The sequence below is a fragment of the Apteryx mantelli genome, chromosome Z (genome assembly GCF_036417845.1).
Source record: "Apteryx mantelli isolate bAptMan1 chromosome Z, bAptMan1.hap1, whole genome shotgun sequence".
In the NCBI taxonomy this organism is placed as follows: domain Eukaryota; kingdom Metazoa; phylum Chordata; class Aves; order Apterygiformes; family Apterygidae; genus Apteryx; species Apteryx mantelli.
The window spans coordinates 24,494,390-24,515,756 of record NC_090020.1 but is presented as its reverse complement, the minus strand read 5'-3'; the positions used below and the strand labels follow the sequence as shown (position 1 = coordinate 24,515,756).

At 39.9% G+C, this 21,367-nt stretch overlaps 1 protein-coding gene across 1 annotated transcript in view; it reads left to right on the top strand.

Annotated features, from left to right (window-relative positions):
* Window positions 1-21,011, top strand: part of SLC24A2 (solute carrier family 24 member 2) — a 107,581-nt gene extending 86,570 nt beyond the window's left edge. The window contains exons 7-10 of the mRNA XM_013948236.2: window positions 10,534-10,665; window positions 17,650-17,739; window positions 18,204-18,370; window positions 20,762-21,011. Of these exons, the coding sequence (XP_013803690.1) occupies window positions 10,534-10,665; window positions 17,650-17,739; window positions 18,204-18,370; window positions 20,762-21,011 (639 nt within the window). The remainder of the gene's footprint in view (window positions 1-10,533; window positions 10,666-17,649; window positions 17,740-18,203; window positions 18,371-20,761) is intronic.
* The last annotated feature ends 356 nt before the right edge of the window (window positions 21,012-21,367 follow it).

Below are 21,367 nucleotides of genomic sequence, written 5' to 3'. Positions count from 1 at the left end.
TAGAGAGGGGTAGGAGATGACAAACAGAAAGAGAGAGAGGAAAAGAGATTTAGACAATAAAAAGAGCAAGAATAAAGGTCAGGAGGGACAAAAGCAAAGAAAAACAGATCCTCTGCTTCTCCCACTGACGTCCAAGGAAAATCTGTTTACTTTACTTCAACCAAAGCTTGCACAAAGGTGAAGTCTGCCTTTTTCCAAAATATCTAACTGCTTCTGTAGCTGTTCATCCCCCCAGGAAACAAGAAAGAAGAAAACAGAAACAGATGAACTCAGCACTCTTCAGTTTCCTTCTGCTTTGTATATTGACTTCATGGGCACTAATAGGATTATTCCTGAGTTGTAATAGTGTAAGCAACAACAGGATCAGACACACAGCATTCACATGGCCTTTTCTTTGATGGCAGTTAGAATTAGAGGAAGGGAAATTGGTCGTTGCCCTCCTGAGCCTTCTTTCCAGCTTCTCCAGACTTTGTGCAGACACTTCATATCTCTACGACATAGCATGTTTTTGAAGACAATGGTACCAGTTCTAACGAGCAGCTTTGTTCTGGGAAGTAATAATGAAGGCACAGGCTAATATGCCAGCTAGTCTTTGACAAAAGCTTCTCCTCCTCTTCCCTCCACAAGGAGTGGTTCATTACAGTTTAATCCTGACCAACAAACTCTGGAATTTTGGTCCTTTTATGAACAAGTATCCACCATTTGACCTTGAACATCATTTGCCTCCACTTCATGAATAAATTTGATCTGGTGGCTTGAATTCTTGATGATTTTTCTTTACCTTGATGCAAAAAAGAAGTGCTGTAGGGTCATAATTTAGAAATGTAGTATAAAAATCACTTCTCCCCAGTTTTATACTTGTATATGTCCAAAGAAATGTTTTGTGACCCATAAATGCTACTTAGACTAATGTATTTCTTTCTGTGTGGGATAAAGACTCCTGAATACCTTTAGACAGTTTACTCTTAGTACCTGCACATCCCAGTGACGTTCATTTAGACTTGAAAAGATCAGAGGCACTGTCCTTCTTGAGGAAGCAAGCTGCAAATTTGTCTTTGGGAGAAACTGTCCTGAAAACTGTTGCCTGGGGTATAGCTGTGCTCCCACAGCAAATCATCCAGTATTTCTAAAATACGTTTGCATTGAGGATCTACAAGATGTGCATGGGAATCTAATTCTTTCTCGTCCACTGTCACACTTCACTATGATCTTTATGTTTTTCCCTCTTGCACAAAAAGCACAGTCATACCAACCTGACAGCCTTCTTCCATGAGATGACTGGCTTGGTGGATGAGAGGGGAGCTGTGGGTGTTGTTTATCTTGACTTCAGGTTTTGATACTGTCTCCATAACATCCTCATAGACAAGCTGATGAAGTGCAGGCTAAATAAGTGGTTGGTGCAGTGGACTGAAAACTGGCTAAACTGCTGCCTCAGAGGGGTGTGATCAGCCGCATGAAGTGCAGCTGGAGACCAGTCACTGGTGGTGTCCCAGGGGGTCGATCCTGGCACCAATACTGTTTAACATCTTCATGAATGACCTGGATGATGGGACTGAATGCATTTTCAGCAAGTTTTCAGATGACACAAAAACTGAGAGTAGTGGCTAAAACACCAGATGGTTGCACTGCTGTTGAGAGGGACTGTGACAGGCTGGAGAAATGGGCAGAGAGGAACTTCATGAAGTTCATCAATGGAAAATGCCAAGTCCTGCCCCTGGGGAGAAATAACTCCATGCACCAGGACAGGCTGAGGGCTGACTGGCTGGAGAGCAGCTCTGCAGAGAAGGCCCTGTGGGTCCTGGTAGACGACAAGTTGAACATGAGCCAGCAATGTGCCCTTGTGGCAAAGAAAGACAACGCGTCCTGGATTGCATTCGGCAGAGTGTTGCAGGTCGAGGGAAGTGATCCTTCTGCTTTGCCAGTGAGACATGTCTGGAGTGCTGGGTCCAGTTCTAGGCTCCCAGTACAAGAGAGACATGGAGCTACTGGAGCAAGTGCAGCAAAGGGCCATGAAGATGATGAAAGGACTGGAGCATCTCTCTTATGAGGAAAGGCTGAGAGAGCTGGAGATGAGAAGGCTGAGGGGGGATCTTATCAGTGTGTATAAGTATCTGAAGGGAGGGTGTACAGAAGATGGGGCCAGACTCTTTTCAGTGGTGCCCAAAGACAGGATGAGAGGCAATGGGCACAAAATGAAACACAGGAAATTCCATTTAAATGTAAAAAATGTTTTTCACTATGAGGATGTCTGAGCGCTGGAACAGATTGCCCAGAGAGAGTTTGGAGTCTCCATGCTTGAACATATTCGAAAACTGTTTGGAGACAATCCTGGGCAACCAGGCTGTAGGTGACTCTGCTTGAGCAGGTGGGTTGGACTGGATGATCTCCAGAGGTCTCTTCCCACCTCAGCCTTTCTGTGATTCTGTGATACTTGCATTGTTTCTTACTTTTCACTGGCACAGACTATGGTCCGTCAGTCTAAATCCCTAGATACAAGCATCTTAATAATGATTCATAATTGTCAGAAATTAAGTACATTAAAAATTATGTATGCCACAATGACAAAAAGAACATGCAAATAAATACATCTTAGTTGCATAAGCCCTCATCTTTAAAAGTATGATATTGAACAAAGGCCCCTTATGAAGGGAAGGCTCAGGTTGAAACTGGAAGAAAAGGAAAAAAATAGCTTTTGTGTTTTATTTTAATTTTTGTGTATTTTTAAATTAAATTTCCCTTTAAAAAAGTACATCACTCCAAATTCCATGAGTTCCTTTCCTTTGTTTAAGGCTTTTGTTTTTTCTTCACCTTAATATTTTTCCTGGGTCTTATTTCTCCTCTTTTCATCCTTTTTTCACTGCCTAAGACCTCAAGACAGAGTAAAGGACACTATCAAATAATAACTTTCACAAGAGTTCATGCACCAGAGTGAATTTCACTTTGTTTCCTTTTCTTTTTTTTTATTTGATTTCCTCACTTGTCTTTTCCTAACTTCACCATCCTGTTTTTCCCTTTTTCCCAGGCCCTTAATTCCATTCTTTTCCCTCCACTCTTCTCCTCCAGAACCTCATTTTTCCATGTGCTTCTTGCTGGACCAAGCCTTTGCTCAACAGGATAAACTCTGTTCTGCTGCTGCTTGCAGGATTTTAAAAAGACAATCCAGAAAATGCCCCCTGCAATCCAGTTGCTTGTCCAAGACAGGTATATTCACTTAATCCCGTTCCCATTGAAATCAGCAGCAGATCTCCCTCACACTTTGATAAAATCTGGATCAGCTACTGGGAAGGACAGTGCTGCTGTCTCCTTCCCAGTGCCTAACCACCACAGCTGGGAACAAGACTGCTTCCCACCACACAGTCTGTAAAATATCCGAGCTCCATTTGCAGCCAGGATTTGCCTTCCCTCCTGCCAGATATTCCGTGTTCCTTTGGGATTTTGTTCTGCTTTTTGAATTCTTCCTTTTAACCTGTAGCAGTTTGCCACAAAGGAGAAAACTCTGTAATACAGTACGTTATATTTATAGACTGGTACAGAGCATGTATGACAAAATGAAAGAAGACTGAAAGGGCACTGACAGTTATCTCATTAAATGTTGTATAGGCTGCCCCACAGAAAAGTGATCCTTCTGAGAAGTCCAATTGCCTTTCACCCTACTGCCAGCCTCTTAACCGACATATGATTGTGTTTAGTCATAATCTTTCTAACCTGTGGCTTTCCTAAAAATATCTTCCAGTCTGAAGATAACACCTTCTCCTCCCTCCTACACACACACACTCACGTGTACACATGCGCACACTTTTGCCTGTTTCCATGGAAACCCCACTGGAAAATGTTTACATGCCAGCCATGTCAGCGATAACTTTTTCGTGAAGCTAAAAGACAACTTAGATGTAATAAGAAAATGCCACTAATGCTTTGTTGTTTTCATTGGATCTAAATTACCTACCTAAGCAACTGTGTGCTAACGTGCATTTTGCTTTCCACACCAAAGAGCGGCAGGTGTGCAGTGCATTTCAGGACAGAGCCTCTGGCTGACACAGTTCCCCCCTGCCCAAATGACTCCTTCCCCCTGCACCAAATTAACATGATTTGAACCTAAGTAGCTTTGTGTTCTCTGTCACAGGCTGTGATTCTTGGAATATATTAAACATTTCTATTTTGCAGAGCAGGGGCGAGGAGTTGACAGCAGCCTTTGTTGCAAGGCAGTGATATATTCCAGCATGTTTGGTGTTTGTTTGATCATTAAAAATATGTTTTCCAATGACTAAAACTCTTTTCAGTTGCCACACGCAGCCTAAAATGAATGCCTGCTTCTCGTTTGCTGGTATACATCTTTGTAACTTAATGCGATTGCACTGCTGTCAAAAGGGATTGAGCTTTATTTTTCCAAGGCTACTGAGTTGCCTTTTCTACGTTTTTTTCTGTTGTGTGCCATTTTGATTTACCTGAAAATCAGAATAGTCAGCTGTATCTCTTCACTGCTCTAGCTGTTCTTTCCACTGATGAGCTGACTGTAATTTTGAATATTACATTGTAAGTATTTCTTTTCAAATTCACTGAAGAGTGCTGGGTGCAACCTGGGCAGAGAAAATTGCATATAGGCTCTGGGAGCTGTGCTTTCAGGTATTTGCAGATACAGGCAGTAATAACAGAATCTGGAGCAAAAGCCAACCCATGCCTTGCTTGTTCCCACAGATTCTGCTGAAAAGGTCGCTCTTTTCAGCCAGTTCACAGGGCAGAGAAGATTAACACAAATTAACTGCATTAAGGGGAGTGACCCATATAAGCAGAATGCTTTCTAAAAGCTCAGGGATTGAATTTTACTCCACGATTGAATTTTGCTCCAGAATTCTCAAGGAAAGACATTGTTTTCTGTCTTAGCTACTTGGATATTGCTCACTACTACTGTAGCTTGGTACCTCACCTTCTTTCCAAATGAGATGTAGCAGAAGATAAATGAGCAATCCAAGTCATGGAGAAGAAATTTGAAGCAGAGGCTTGAAGCTGTCCCAGAGGCCACAGTAGGGCTCTAATTGCCTCTGTTCTCTGCCTTTCTAGTGAAATAAATTAATCTGAGATTTGCTATTCTAAAGAAAAAATTCAATCTCAATACTGAACAACAATACTTAAATTTGAGACAGGTAACATTCTGAGATATCATATTTTTTTCTTGGTTCACTCATTGTGAAAACTTGGCTTGTACAGAGCTCCTCACTTCCGTGAAAAAAAAAAAAAAAGTTCAACAGCCTTTTGCAGCACTATCAGATAAAGAAATATATAACATTTTCATAGTTGGTGCAATATCTATGCTTCAGCATGAGCAAATTGAACTGCAAATAGTCCCTGTCTGAAGTTTCCCTTTCTAGGGGAGACCTGATGCTAATTCTGTGCTGATTAACCATGTCAGAAGTCAGAATACACAAGACATGTACAAGCATAAGAATTTTTAGTTCAGTTCTCATTTATCTCGGTTATCTCATTTGGGCTAGCAGAATAAGCCTAAAAACATAATGTTTGTAATTCATATCCTGTAGCTGTTATAAGATATGGACCAGTTGGTAAATACTGACATATTCAGTATTTCAGGTAGTTTTGAAGTGGCTTGTTGGAGTTGTTTTGCATGTTTTCCTACTGTCAGGTAAAAAAACATAAAAGTGCAGTTGTTTAATGTTATGCTAGATAAACAACTATTTTTACTAAGATAATATATTTTGAGTGTAAGCATCTAGGGAGACAGTTATTTTCTGATGTTTGCCAAAAGCAGTGACTACATTGTGACTTTGGCAGATGGAGTATGCTGTAAGATGTTGTTTGTAAACAAAAGCGTTATTGATAGAATGTCACCATATGTTGCCATTGTTTATATAATGTGAAACACGCAGTCGCTTCCTGTCTTTGGACAGATCTTCTTGGGAGATAGGGAAAAGTCAGATTAATCATGAGCAAAACAATATGTGAGATGTCTTCCATGGGATTACAGAGAAGTATTAGATACATATTCCTGGGTGAAGAAGTCATGAAAGATGGAAGGTAGGGAGATTTGATACCTTTTTCATTGTTTGTCATGGGTTACATACAGGAAGAAATGAAGTAGCAAGAATAGAATTAGGAATATACATAGACTGGTTTAAAAGAAAATATTAAAAGTATGCTTGTTACAGACATGTAAAAGGGAATATATAGCAAAACTATACTTTTAATCTCATTTCTTCAAAATAGGGAATTATATCTATTTGTTTTATTATTTACAGATGTACCCCACTACCCCGGTAGAATATGCAAATGGTGCATTTGCCTACTAGAGAATTCATTTGGTTATCATTATTGGGTTTTTTGCACTACAGTAGCATGTCCAGCCCATCCAGGCAAGAGTATACAGATTATGTTCAGCACTGCAAAGGTTTATGTAACAAAAAGACAGTTCCAAGCACAAGTGAAAACAAAGGAGGGTACAACAGAGAAAGGAAACAATTATGACAGCTAATGAAAATTTCATGAAAAGACATCAATGACTTTTATATATGACAACCTAATGCAGTTTCTGTCTAAACCTATAACTACTGGAAGATGAAAAAATATGCCACATTCCAATACTTCTTCCTTGAATATCCATATCTGGCCATCAGAAAGCAGATACTGGGCTAAATGGGCCTTTGGTCTGGCTCAGTATGGCTGTTCTTATATTCGTAGTCCAGTCAAGCTTACCACATTATGAACAACTGTGGAGGTTTTACACTACTTCTGTCCTCTCCCATCTCCCCAAAATCACTTAGTATTTAGCAGAGTACAATGCACAAACCTGGCCTGGGAAAAGGCCTCCTGATGACCATGCTGGTTAAGAGGAAGTGATGCCAGTGCCAGTCATTTTTGGAAGGAACAGTATTAATGTCTTTAGTGACTATCTAGAACACTTGGAATTAACACTATTTGTGATATAAATAAACTGTACTTTCATTAGCATATTCTGAACTATCTTTTCAGACACAGTCAGCAAAATGGACTTGCAGAATGTAGGAAGGGCATATTTATCTGTACAGCATAACATAACCTGTGTTTTTGCGACAGCATTTACATTTAAGTTCAAATTAAACTCAATGTAGATATTGCAGTATCATCAAAGTTCATAATGTCAATTAATGCAGCTTTCCAATATGTTCTTCCCCAGCATCTTTAAAGCTAGTTAGCTGCAGAGTTGCACAAGGGAATGAGTTTTGTGGTAGGATTCACTTGCCTGCAGATAGGTAGCTAGTGCCACCTGAGTTAGCCTAGAGAACTGGAGATTTGGCACAGTGATGGCAGAGAGGTCATAAACTGGCAGAGTCCTGTGCTCTGCTGATCCAGTGTCTGAAGTACAAGTAGGATACCAGAAGGTATTTGAAATGGCTCCAGCATGTCTGTGTGTAGGCAACTGAATATCAGCCTCTATGTCCCATTATCTTTTTTTTTTCTTAACATAACATATTTAACATTACAAGTATTGAGCTCAGTCAGAATCATACAGACTAAAAAAATCAAAACTGTAGTTCCAGTATTAATTGCTATAAACTGTGAGTATGTATATTCAGTATGTACATTGCAGAGAGCTGAATTCACAGACAGTGCAAACATCTCTGCCATAACTGTGCTGTGTTGCTTTATGTCACTGCTGCTTAGTCTAGAGCATGACACACACATTTGCACTATTTAGTCGTTGTAAAAATTCTTTCCTTTTCATTTCTTCAACCTCAGTGAGTAGTTCAGCATCACTTTGAAATACATGAAGGCTAAATTTGCAAATGTATTGAATTTCTTCAGTTTTACTGATTTTTGGAAAATCAGTACTTGAAAATCAGATGCTGATTCTGATTTATGGAATAAGAAACAAACAGCCAGTCTGTAGCTTCTATAATGCATCCTGGGGTTAAACTAGCAAGGAAAATGGTTTTGCCCTACTGCATTTTGAGCTTGAGCTTGAGTTTTTATTTTGGAGGAAGTTATCTTGGGGAGATAGATGAGGTAGAACGACTTGAAGGTGAAAACATCTTAAACAGATGGACCAAGGTTCTCCAGGAGGTATGTGCCAAATCTCCAAATGTACATTTTTTTATGCTGCTTGTATACTGACATTGCTGTTGCCCATGTGTTCATGATAGTCTGGTGCCATTTGACAAAGACATGAGACCAGAATAAGGCCCAGCGCTGAAGTACTGCATATACCAGAAGGGTATCACATGAACCAAATTAGATATTAATTTCTTTAAATTTTGCAGACTCACGTACAAACTCAGACTAATATGTAAAGTTTTTGTTGTGATTAAAAATGGTTGTTAATCGTGGCTAATTTCTAAAGATGGCAATTCAGAAAATACTTAGTCATTTAGTGTTGTTTATGAAACAGTTGTTTGTGGAGGTTTATTCCTGCTGAGTCTGCTGCTTGAATTATGCAGAAGCCACTCAGAAAGAGTTACCTAGGCAACCCTTCAATTGCTCCTTTTGTGCTCAAATTTTACCTCAATCATCATATTTCAAAGCTAAACATCCAACTTGGTTTGATTTGCCCACCCCAGCATTGTCTACCAGAATGGAAAAAGAACAGATCTGAGTTTAAGAAAGTAACCCCACAGACTCCTGTACCTGCACCTGAGCAGTCCCCCAGAAAGGTCAGGCTTCAATAAACTAAACAAATGAGATGCTAAGCATCTGCCTGCTTTGGTAAAAAGCTGAAAGCTAAAGGCAAAAGCTAGCCTCTTAAGCTGCTCAGGAGCTTCTTGAAGCACTATAATTATAATGAATTATGTCTCTATGTGTGTTTTGAAAATCTTGCAACCATGCAAGTTGGGAGCTACACAAAGTGTAGAGTTAACAAAATACAGTCTTCTGTTGACATCAGCATGTAGTCGTCAAAGTAGCTGCGGCCTGTCAACGTGTCAGGAGGAAAAAATGGGTTTGTTTCCATTCCGTTGGTGTAAGGTGATAAAGCCATATAGCTGTATGACTGAAGAGCCTGAGCTGAGAGGGGGGCTTTGCTTCTCTAGGGACTGACCGGTTCATAGTAGGTCAATAGCCGAATAGTTCAGGAGTTCATAACAGCTGAATAATTAAGACTGGATCTTCAGTCAAGATTAGCAATAAGTAGAAAATGTTACGGATTTGTAAAAACTAACTTATGATGCCCTTCAAACGGCTGCTTTTTATAACATTGTCACATGGCTTACACAAGCAATGTTAACGCAGGGTAGTAACTCACAAGAAGCCTGTGCTATAAATCAGTGGGAAGAATAGCTTGCTCACTTCAGGAAGGACTGAATATTCACTTCTAACCACTTTGTGAAAAAAGAAAACTACTTGAAGAAGTAGCTGTATGCTCTCAACATGCTCTCTGCATGCTCTCAGCTGAACATAATTTTCACCAAGTACGGCTTTTGGGGCTTCTTAAGCTTTCACTGTGCTCCTTAGGAGTCTTTCCAGAGGCTAAGTGAGATTTGAATTAGGCACATTTATGTGAAAGAACTATTTAGGGCAGTTTTTCTGTTGCCTTATTCTCTGGTGTTAGTTAGACCCGTGTGCAGTTTCGGACACATTGCCTAGCTGTGATACACCGTGGGTAAATAAGCCAGAAAAAAAGTATAGTATTAAAACAGGCTGAATCATGCTCCCCTTGCTTTTTTTCTGTGGCAGTCTCAAAGGGCTGCATTTTGCCAGCAGGCTGAGCAACAGAAGCAGGCTAGGGAAAGAGATGTAGGTAGCAGCTGAAAGGCATTCTGTCACTGGAAAAGATCGTGGTGCATCTGCTCTGTAATGGACATAACAGGTGAAGAGCATACACGTAAAAGGAGATGAAAGATTAGTGTGAAGATCAGCTACACCAGTAAGAGAGGAATGTCTTTCCTTTAGTTTTAGCACCAAGCTGTTAAGAAGACTGCTGTGTTGTGACAGGTCTAAACAAGACAGGTTCTGGCTAGATGTGAGAAAAAATTTCCCTGCAAAGACAGCCCAGCAGTGGAGCTGGGCCAGAGAGGTTGTGCTGTCTCTGCCCTTGGAGGTTTTCAAGCAACTTTTTACTGACTGGGTAACGCCCTGAGCAACCTGGTCTGCCCCCACAGCTGAGCATGCTTTGGCCAGGGGTGGGACTTGAAACCTCCCAAGGTCCCTGGCAGCCTGATTTGCCTTATAGTCCTATGAATGGGAAAAAAGTACATATACTTATACAAATGTATACATATATACATATGTATGTACACATATATGGCCAGGCTTGTTGCAGACCAGACCAGTTTTGATTTCTGGTCAGACTAGCCATGTCTGTGAGGGAAGGTCTGTGGGAAGATGCATCTGAGGCACCACAGGTGTGTGGGTCCCCTCCAGGCAGATGGCATGATGCTGGTCCCTGCCGCTGTCAGCACAGATGCAGTCAGAGATGCCCTTGGGCAACCTGTGCTGGAGGGATACACTGTAATTACTGAAATACAGTGAAATCCTAAAGACTTCCTCCTAAAGAATCTCTAACCTTATTCATGCACTTTAATATTCTGTTCACCGCTGTTTTTCTCGCAGAATGAAGAAGAGGATGAAGACCAGCCTCTCAGCCTGGTCTGGCCTGACACCCTGCGCAAACAGCTCACCTACCTGATTGTTTTACCCATTGTTTTTCCACTGTGGGTTTCCCTCCCGGATGCCAGGAATCCTGTAAGTAGCTGTTGTTATAAGTCAGTGTGTTCTGCACAACAGGATGGTTGCTGAATGCCAGCATCCAAGAAAGGACCATAGTGGATTTAAGCAAAAATAGAACTAATGATTTTTTTTATAGTTCCTTTTGTGAAGAAGATGCCACAATAGAATTTTAAAGTAAACATCAATCTTCAAGTGCTTATGGGCAACTGAAAGCTAATAGCTCTGTAAATATTGCCATTTGTATTCATTAATATTTTATCACACAACGAAAAAGCTTTTAAAACTTCTTCTGTGGGGCTTTTACATCTATGTTTCTAGATCTCCACTGAGCATTTCTTAAGTGGAAGTCTGCCCAGCTGCAATACCGTAAAAGGTAAAACTGGAAAGACAAAGGCTAGATTTTCTCTGTGTTTCAAAAATAATGATGGGCATTTCTCTTAAATGCATATTCTACTAGCCTTGTACAGCAGTTCTCATTAAAGGGCAATTTTGTTTCCGGAATGTCTGACTAAAAATTGAGCAAAGAAAACCTCTGTGTTCTGTTTTTCATCTTTTAATTTTCATACTAGGATAAGATCCAGAAGTTTTTCCATGTGCAGAACACTTACTAATTCTGTCCAAATATGGCTTGAAGTCATGTAAGATGGTTTATTTAATACAAATGACATACTGTGATAAGTTGTCAAATCCTACCTCTTTTATATTCACATATGCAAACAGTAATAGCTGGGGAGGCTAATGGAAAGTAAAAAAAAAAAAAAAAAAAAAAGTCAATAGCTGGAAGAATCCTTTAGAAGTGCTTTAATCTTTTCCTTTCTGGATCAAAAATAGACTTAAAACTCCAGCAGGAGAGTGTTGTGCAAGGAGAGGGTTATAAATCAACAGCCTGATTTCTTTTTTTCCTCCTCATCACATTTCCTATCCCACACACTGAAAAACTGCAATTCAGTGCAAGAAACAAGCTAAAATAAGTTCTTTGATTTGTTTTTAGATAAAGGTTTCTCTAAGGGCATAAACTGACATTTTCTCTTCGTTTTTCATTTTTTCATTTTCTCTTCCAATCTTTAAGTTCTATTTTCTTTATTTTGTTTAAGAAAACAACTCTGGTAAAGATTTTTGTTTGGTAACACAAGAAAGCATACTACCTGAATTGTTTATTTCTATATTTTTGCCCTCATTTTATTATTCAAAATCATCACTGTATTGTTTTTCTTTATAATTTGTCTTAATATGAGCAAGTACTGCTAAGAAATAAGTATGTGCATTATTTTGAATTTAAAAATTCTGATGCTAGCATTAATAGCATTTGCAATCTTTTTTACTTCTTCCCCTTGAACATTTATAAATATCCAGTGTTCAATACTGTGTAAATGAGAACAGTCAGAATAATGGCTTGGGAAAGCCAGTGTCTCATGAATTTGCATGCTACTGTGTAGTGTGTGTGAATATTAACACTAGAATTGTTCACATCCTAGAATCAAAACGCTATGCCATAACATAAAAGATAAGCGCAGTTGTATGTGCCAGATATGTCAATGGGCAATTTCATTCACTGAAAGGAGTAGCTTGTTATACAGAAATAAAAGTGAATTGCGTATTGCATGCAGTTTGTAATTACATGTAATAATAACAGAAGAGGTAACAAGCTGTATCAATGTGACAAGCTATTTACTCTGAGCATCACTGTCAAAGAATTAACCAGATGGTTGCATAAACTCTCTGTGCCCAGCTGTCTAACTTTTCAAGGACACTTCATTAGTGTGTTTGTCTCTAAAATACTCTCACTTATGCTTGTGTGCTGTCCCCCCTTTCCTTTCCTAAAGAAAACCAAGCCCGGCTCCACAGCTCAGCATGGGCTTCAGAAAACAACTTTACATTAAATCTGTGAGGCAAAAGTTAAAACAAACCTCAAACAGTGCTTAAACAGATTTTGTAGGTAGGCCTAACATCAGGGACCCAATTTGCAAAAGTGGTAATTTTAGTCAGAAATCCAAATTCTGCATGAGGATACTCAAATTAGCATGTGAGCATATATAACAAACCCTGTGTGCTAAATACTGAATCGAGACACCATAAGGAGCTTTTGACATCCTCTGTGGGTGCCCACTTTTCAGAATCTGCTCTCCTTTCCTCCCAGTCTCCTAGAGCCCTAGAGTCCAAAAGTATATTTTATCTCAGCTTAATGGGGAAGGTTTGACAGCATTTACTAGTTTTAGGAACAAGCTGCACTTAGCTCCAGAAAACCCAGAAGCACCAGCAAAATTATTTCATATACAAGGCCTCTGGTTATGAAGTTAGTAAAAATCCTTGCTGCCTTATTATACTCTGGTGTACAGATAAAGATATTTGCATTTATCTACAGTAGATTATGCATTAACTCAAATAATTTCTCAGCTGGTTCAGTAGTTGACTTGTTTTAATGTGTGTTTACTGGCTCAGTTATACCTGTTCCTACAAAATGAGTATATTTAGAAATCCTTACTGTAATATCAGTCATGTTACTAGAGGTACACCAGAGGTAGGTGTAGTCTTGGGGAATTTTATCATTGGTCTTTCATTGAGATATTTGTAAAAATGATGGATACTTTCCCTGCACTAACAGCTCATATCACTAGTGGCTTCACAAAGGCCATAAATACAACTGTCTGCCTCCTACAGTTAGAGATGCTGCAACACTGATGGGAAAATGACATGACCAAGGTGACCCAGTAGGCTAGGGGCAGAAATTGGACAGCAGCTCTCTTGTTATAGCGGCAGTGCACTGTGTCTCCCTTCGTGACACAGGCCAGAAAAACCATCTAGCCGAGCCCCATTCCCGTTGTCGCTGGATCCGTCTGGGGCACTTCCTTGTACGCATGCAAGTTCCTGTTAACAACCAAGAGACACGACTTATGTGAACTCGTGTTGGCGTACGGAGATGTGCTGTTACCAAGGGGACAAGGACAAGATGTTCCTGCACAGATCCAGTTACTAGAGCAGGTTCTGAGTAATCAGATTTAACCACTGTCAAATATGGATGAAAAATCAAAGATGGCATGCAGATAAATTTATGCATGAGACAAACATGATTCATTCAGGTTAAAGGTAAAGATGTCAGTAATAAGGCTGACTAAAATTAAGACAATTATTTTGCAAATTATTAGGTACTTGTTATGCTGCAGAACCAGGCTCTCAGGAAAAAAAACTTCACTTTTTCAACATACTTCTCTCACTGTGGTTACTTATTTTAGTAAGTCCGATTTTTCAAACACTGGTAGGAATTCAACACAGAGATGCACCAGGATATATGTACTTAAGGTTACTGATGGACAGGAATAGTAGCAATCCAACAGATCTACAGCGAAGCTACAGAACTATTTTTCTTTTGTTAAATGAAAATAGGATACAAACTATATGATCCATGTTTTTTTTTCCCTTTGTTCTGTTACCATGACCACAACTGAACCAAGTGGTAGTAAACTGGAGTCTTTATCCTAGCAAGGCAAACATCACAGCTATCAGAAAAGGTGGAGAGATGTATTGCTGTCTATTGTTTCTGACTAATTCTTGTAGGAAAATGCTTAGAACTAACAGCTCTGCATATTCCCAAGAGCTGGGAAGTTACACTGAGATAAATCTCAAAAAATGTTGTCAATAATTACAAAAGAAACATGATTACTATTATACTCCGGAAATAAAATACAGCATCAGAAAAAAATCAACAGTCCCCTTTCTGCTTTTTAAAAAAATCATCTATATGCAAATTGTATAGTAGCATTTAAGGGGTCCATTCTTGATTTTTATCTCCTGTAATAGGTACAAACTTTAAATTTTGCTCTTTTTGAGTTTAAATGTTTTCTCTTTTAAAGCAGATAGTTAAACTGTTAAGTCTGTTAAAGTACTCATAACCCTGAACTGCTTCTTATCAGTTAATTAAGCTGGAAGAGAATTGGCTAAGACAGGCTGGGTATCCACGTGTTGCAAAGTTACTGACTCATAATTCTTAGCCATCCAATTCTCCACATTCTGTGGGTGTCTGACCTGGATAAGCAATATGCAATTATTTTACAAGAACCATTTGATATTTATAATCCTGTACTCTCATTGAATTTTATTATTACTGGCCGGTAGCTGGGATTTGCATAACCTAATGTGTGCTTATTTCTTGAGTGCTATAGAGTGATTATTTAAATTCCACTATTGTCATTTGCTCCCCTATTTAGATTTGGAGACTAGCTGACAACAATAAGGCTATCACTTCATCTTCTCATTCCCCATATGATTTTCCTGCAAATCCCGGTATTTACAGAGAAGAAAAGATTATGTTCAAAGTTGAAAGACTTGGGTGCTAAGAAAGCTGAAAAAGAAGTACTAGTTATTTGGTCAAAAAAAAAAAGAAAATTACTGCTTAGATTCATTTATCTCTTCCAGTCTCAGCTGTGCTCCCACTGATTTTGGATCATGTAATTGTGCTCCTTTTCAGAACAAGTTCTTCTGCTCCCACTGCAGGGAAAGTCTTGATTTTAAAATTAAAAGTGAATCTGATTTCTCATAAGTTTAAACAGAAACACTGGAAGCTCATTAGCAGATTTTCTTATATAACAAAAGTTCAGAACTTTGTTTTGAAGAAGGCCCTCTGCTCTGCGGGGAGTTAAGAAGCAGGTCAGCCGGGGTAACTTGTGCGGTTCTAGAAACGCTGCTTCTGACAGTAACGGAATTTAAATGACAAAGGCATTTGCAGGTGCCATGATAGCTATTTATGCCTGTATTTAAACATAGCTCATTTAAAACAACTACTGGAATGCTTTTCCTGCTCTGAGGTTCAGTTACTTATGTATATATCTGATTCCCTCGTGGGTTTTGGGAACATTGTTAAATCTGTACCATCTTTAATGTGTCTTCCTCTGTATATGAAATTATGGAATTGTGTGGGTCATGTTAGTCAATGGTTACGAACTCCGTCCTCGGGAGGGCATTTAGCATTATGCTAACTACCCCCAGGAGTAAGTGCTCTGCAGCATGGCTCGCAGTTGCATCTGCTGGTAGGGCAGATAGAGGCGTTTAGCTGTCCCTTTGTGTAGATGGGCATGTACAGTTATCATTGCTGACTCTACCTTTTTCCCATCCGTAGCAGCCTGATCTTGTTTCATTTAAATCAGCAGAAAGATTCTGCCCAATTTCAATGAGCGGAGGATCACTGCTGACAAAAAGCGCTGCCGTTCCTACGCGATTTAGCCCGTTGGATTTACCGAGCCCCTCTCCCGTTGCAGCTGGCCACAGCAAGTGCTTCCTAGACCCCAGGATGGCCCCTACAAATACCTGCTGTGCCTGGTGTAACAGAAAAGCTGGCTGTGCGGCTCTGTAAACTCCTCAGATAAGAAGGCGTTAGCACGGCTTAACCCAGCTGAATTGGCAGCATTCGGATAGTATTTTCTCCCAGCTCGGGGAAAGTGACAGGGGCTCTTTGGACCACCTCCGGGTCCGTCCTCTCCCTCGATGCGGGGGCTGGTCGTACGGCTTCACGGTGCCCATCCATCCACCCCGGCATGCGGGAACAACCCGTGGGTGAGCGGTCCCGACGCTGCGGGGCGCAACACGGGGCGTGCTGCCCACGTGGCCGGTATCTCCCCGCCAGCTTGCCCTGCTGAGGGGTCACACCAGTCTGACCTGATCGGGAGGCACCATAAGAGAAAGTTACTGCTTGAGTGCGCTTGCTTGGGAAAAGGAAAATCTGTGGGCACGTGCATAGCAGAAGTCGAGAGTGGATGTAATGGGGGTTTAACGGGAAGAGGTACCGTAGGGTTGAGCAGCAGCTGGAACAAGTAGTCAAAGTGGCATAACTTACTTCCACAAGCAGTCCTACTGGTCATTCCTATAAATCTGTAGGACTTTGCAAATGGCATATTTGCAAATGTTTTTTGCAACATTTTTGGAAGAAAATGGCACAAATGATCTGGGGCGAGGATTTGTCTTCAAACGGTGGATGCCCATAAAGCATGTGATTTCATTCAAGGTTAGTAGCATTCATTCACAGTACAAATTACATTTTAAACACTAATTTGATTTAGATAGTGATTACCTGATACAGTCCTCCAGTGATGTTTCCTTTCTCTGGTAGTTAATTTGATCTCTTTTTATTACACAGATCTAGCTAGCCAAGAGGAAATGGGGATAATGAGCAAGACTGAGAAGAACAATGATCAAAATAAGTCATTAATATGAATATAATCCATTCACTGGCTGCAAGAATACTATATATTCAAAGCTTGATGTTGGTATAGCAGACACTGAAAATTAAAATGAGGTTATTCTGGTGTGATACTGATTTCAGAATTAATTGAAGGATCTCAAAGTGTGATTTTACTTTTTTTTTTGTAACAAACCTCTCTTCAAAACAAAGCATGGCAAATGTGTGCTTAATTCATCTTCTGTGTCTTCTGTGCTAATTGAAAAAGTGGGTTATTTTCCCAAGAATGATTAGATGCCCTAATAAATTTTAAATGTGTATTTTTTAGCTTGGTGCTTAGGCAGCCTCTCTGATACTGACTGTGAAAGCTGTTGCACAAAGAAATTGGTGCACAGACAAAGGATATGAATACCTCTTATAACAATTTGAAAACATTCTTTTTGCTTAGGCATAAAGTCATTTATAAATTTAGAAGCCCAAACCTTCGTGCAGCTAAATATATATGCAGAGTGCAACGTAAGACAATATGGTATAAACGACAACCCCAAACTTGCCATTCAGTATAATACATGTTGTTGTTAGGAGGTGAATCTTGTCATAGACTAATTTATAATGGAAGCTGGTGGAAGAATGAGGCATGGGTAAGTATATATCAGTAGGGGCAGTCAGTTTCTGAATTTCCTGACATTTTTTTTGATCATCTAATGATGAACAGAATAGATGAACAGAATAGGTGATCAGAATAAATGAGAGGTCACTTAAGGAGCAAATAAGAATACATCATATCAGCCTTCAACATAGTTGTTCACTCTTTCTCTTTGTTTCTGTTTCAGAAGTCAAGAAAATTTTTTCCAATCACATTTTTTGGCTCAATCAGTTGGATTGGATTTTTTTCTTACTTAATGGTCTGGTGGGCACATCAGGTAAGAAGATGTCACACTGGTACAAAATAAAAGCCCTGTGTTGTGTTTTACACTGCAAGAAATCATTTAGAATCAGGGTCCATCACCTATCTCATGCTGAGTAGCATTTTATTTTAGGAGCTGGAACAATGGATGAAGTACATCGCTACTCAGTAAATGGAAAATAGATCAGAGAGCAGTGGCTGCCCTCAACAAATGTTTGATCTTTCTGTTAACATCAGCACCATAAGCAGCCACTTGACAATACCTGCTGGTCCTCTCTGACAATCTTACTTTTCCCCTGAAACTCGTGGAACATTGTGAAAACAAGTAATTCTCCAGTCCTGTCGGTCATCACTGCATTTCCAAGCTAGTCACAAAGCTCAAAGATAGTATTCCCAGGTCAGCAGGTTTGCAGCAGAGAGTGTCTTTCCACCCCGGGACTTCAACACATATTTTTGCTGTTTTCACTCAATCTTTTTCAGGTTGGAGAAACCATTGGTATTAGTGAAGAAATCATGGGACTGACTATTTTAGCTGCTGGCACATCTATTCCTGACCTAATTACCAGTGTTATTGTAGCACGCAAAGGTCTGGGGGACATGGCTGTATCCAGCTCTGTTGGCAGCAATATCTTTGACATCACAGTGGGGTAAGTCCTACGGCAAGAAAATTGTGGCTATTTTAATAAAAAGTCTTGTGTTCTTAACATGTTGCCCTGGTTTTGTCAAGGTGTTACCTACAACAGTTTTCTGCTATTGATGTTTAAAAAAGAGAATGATGCAAACATACAGTAGGTGTTATTATTTCAAGTATTCAGAACTTAATAGATATTTGCAGGACCGGCTTGTTAGACATTTGTTGCATCATTCTTTATTTCACACATCACAGAACTTCCCAGGCAAGTAAACTGCGCTTAAAAAGTATTGTTCCAAGAATAAGTTTTTGAAGTCTTTTATGCTTTTGTCAGGCACTTTGTTGCTGTTGTTCACTTACGTTTCCACTCACTGTGCCTATGCTAGAGCTCTCTTTATAATCGATGACCAGGGAACTATTCATTGCCTCTGCAGTGTCCAGCATGGTTGCTGAGAAAATAAAAAGAATGTCGTTGACTTGTATAGCTTGTATAAGCTGTTGTTGGCATGTTATTTTTTATATACCTGGCAAATCCCAAATTAGAAACCAATTCTCTATTAACACTAAGGTCCCTTTGTATAGCTCTGACAATATGAAGCAACATAAGATTGTGCAGAAACGTGCTTCTTACATTTTACTGCATGCAAGGTTCATTTTACTGGTGCAGAACATAAAGGCTTCACAATAGCATGAGGATAATGATGCGTCGCGTGCGGTGGGAATGTAGATTCCTATCTGACCCTTTGAGAGAAAGCTAGACCAGATCTGGAAACACTGCCTCAGTATGCCTCAGTATTTCAGAAGCGTGCAGGAAATTTACAGCCAAATTCTGTCTTAATGCCCCCTTTCCTAATTTCAGCATAGGATAGAAGCAAGGAGAATCATATCCATCATCTTAGTTTCTCCATCCAGTTGTTATTTTTTGCCATCATACACCTAGAAGAACAGATCCTGCATCATGGTTTTAGCTGCTGTAAAACATATCAGCAACAGTGCTCATACAAAATGGGATTCCAGAATTGGAGTGGATAGTAAATGGCTCTTTACTCCACTTGTTAGCTAATGGCAGTAGTTTTGGACACGGCTGGGCAACTTTTTTATATTAATCCAGAAGCATGAACTGGTTTAAATAACATTTATAATAAAAATACATTATTCACTCCCCAGTGCTTCAACTTAGAACATGTAGGATGCATTGCAAAACATTTCCCTTTTGCAATACTTTCTTTTTTTCTCAATATTTTTAGTCTTCCTGCCTATGGAAACGTATGCTGTCCTGTAGCACAGTCTGCTAGACCTACTATCTTTACAGCAAAAGAGGCACAGCTTACCTGTAGTCGTGGTTTAGTTAGTACTGCAGCTGTAATAAATTATTCTCTCTTGAGCTGCTTTATTCAGAGTTTGAATGATGTGAGCTGCTGACAGCTCTTTTTATGCATTCCAAGCCTACTAAGCTCCAATCAGTAGCTTAAATATTTATTTCAACTTGACATTCCCCAGAGGGATGTTGCCACATACAGTAGCATCAGAGCTGGGAAATGCAGTAACAGCAAGTACAAAAATAGAAATTAAGCTGAAGTTCAGTCAAAGTTCAAACATTTTGACATAGGTTTATATGTAAGCATGGATCAAGACATTTAAGGGCCAAAGTTTAAGGGCAGCACCTTGTGAAGAGCTAACTCTGCACAGGAAAGATATGCCACCCACCTTCCACTGTCAGGCAAGCTCTTGGAAGGAGATTGACAGCAGATCCCTCTGTGGATGTTTTGAATCCACAAGCTAACGAACGAGGACTTCTTGCTCACAGGCAGGAAACCAGGTGATTTCTGTCAGCCAAGGGAAACATACTGCACCATGGCAGCTGGTGGAGGAATGGTGGGAAGCGCAAATCCCACATGTTCTCCACAGAACCACAAGCAAAGTGACAAATGAGATTTATGTATGATTTATGAAATTAGGAGAGTTTCGTGCTTCACTTTGTGCAGGAAGCCTGTGGTTCAAATAGTCAAAACAGATGGAAGAGAAGGGGCTGGGAAAATGTCAGAATGATGAGCAAACACAGAGTGGCCTCCACAGGTTAGGAAATTACATAGAAGGAATCTTTGGCTTCCCAGTATCTCCGTATATCTGAATAGCCCACCTTTTTCTAAACTAGGCTTATCCTTCCTCAGCCCACCAGTTGGTGTCCAGGCATCCTTGAAAGCCTGCTGTTGAGATGAAAGGTCTTTAGTTAGAGTACAGCATGTGATCTAAATCCTCTGTAACTGTGTGCTTCCCCTGGCCAGAGAGATGGGTTTCCCTGTCTCCCAATAAATAACTTTGTATTTTGAAGTGCCTTCAGAACCTTTCTAGTGCCCCTTTCTGCATCTCTGCAATGTTTCCAATTTCTTTTTCTGTTTCTTAACAGCCTTCCTCTTCCGTGGCTCCTGTATGCTGTGATTAACAGCTTTGCCCCAGTGACAGTCAGCAGCAATGGTCTGTTCTGTGCAATCGTCCTCCTCTTCATTATGCTACTCTTTGTCATCCTCTCCATCGCTCTCTGCAAGTGGAGGATGAATAAAATACTGGGCTGTCTTATGTTTGTGCTTTATTTTGTGTTCCTGATTGTCAGTGTCCTCTTGGAGGACAAAGTGATACAGTGTCCTGTGTCCATTTAGTGGAAAGTGCCGTTTCTTGAGGAAAAAAAAAGTATATATATATTCAAATACATACATATATATATATATATATCTCAAAAGGAAGCAGCAAAAACCCACAATGGAAAGCTTCTATGAGAACAACCAGTGGATTTGTAAATCTCCTATCCCTCAATTTTAAAAGGAAGAAACAACAGGTGAAATTCAAAGCAGAAGAATGATTGCTGTTGGACAGTGCAGTTACCTATGAAGGGCTGAGGTCAGTTGCAATGAGGCTTTCTCTGTTTGCTGCAGGACATCCTCACTGCTCAGTACTGGAGATGCTGTGCATGCTTTGTAACAGTGAAAGCTACTGCATCTTCTGTGCCTGTGGTACC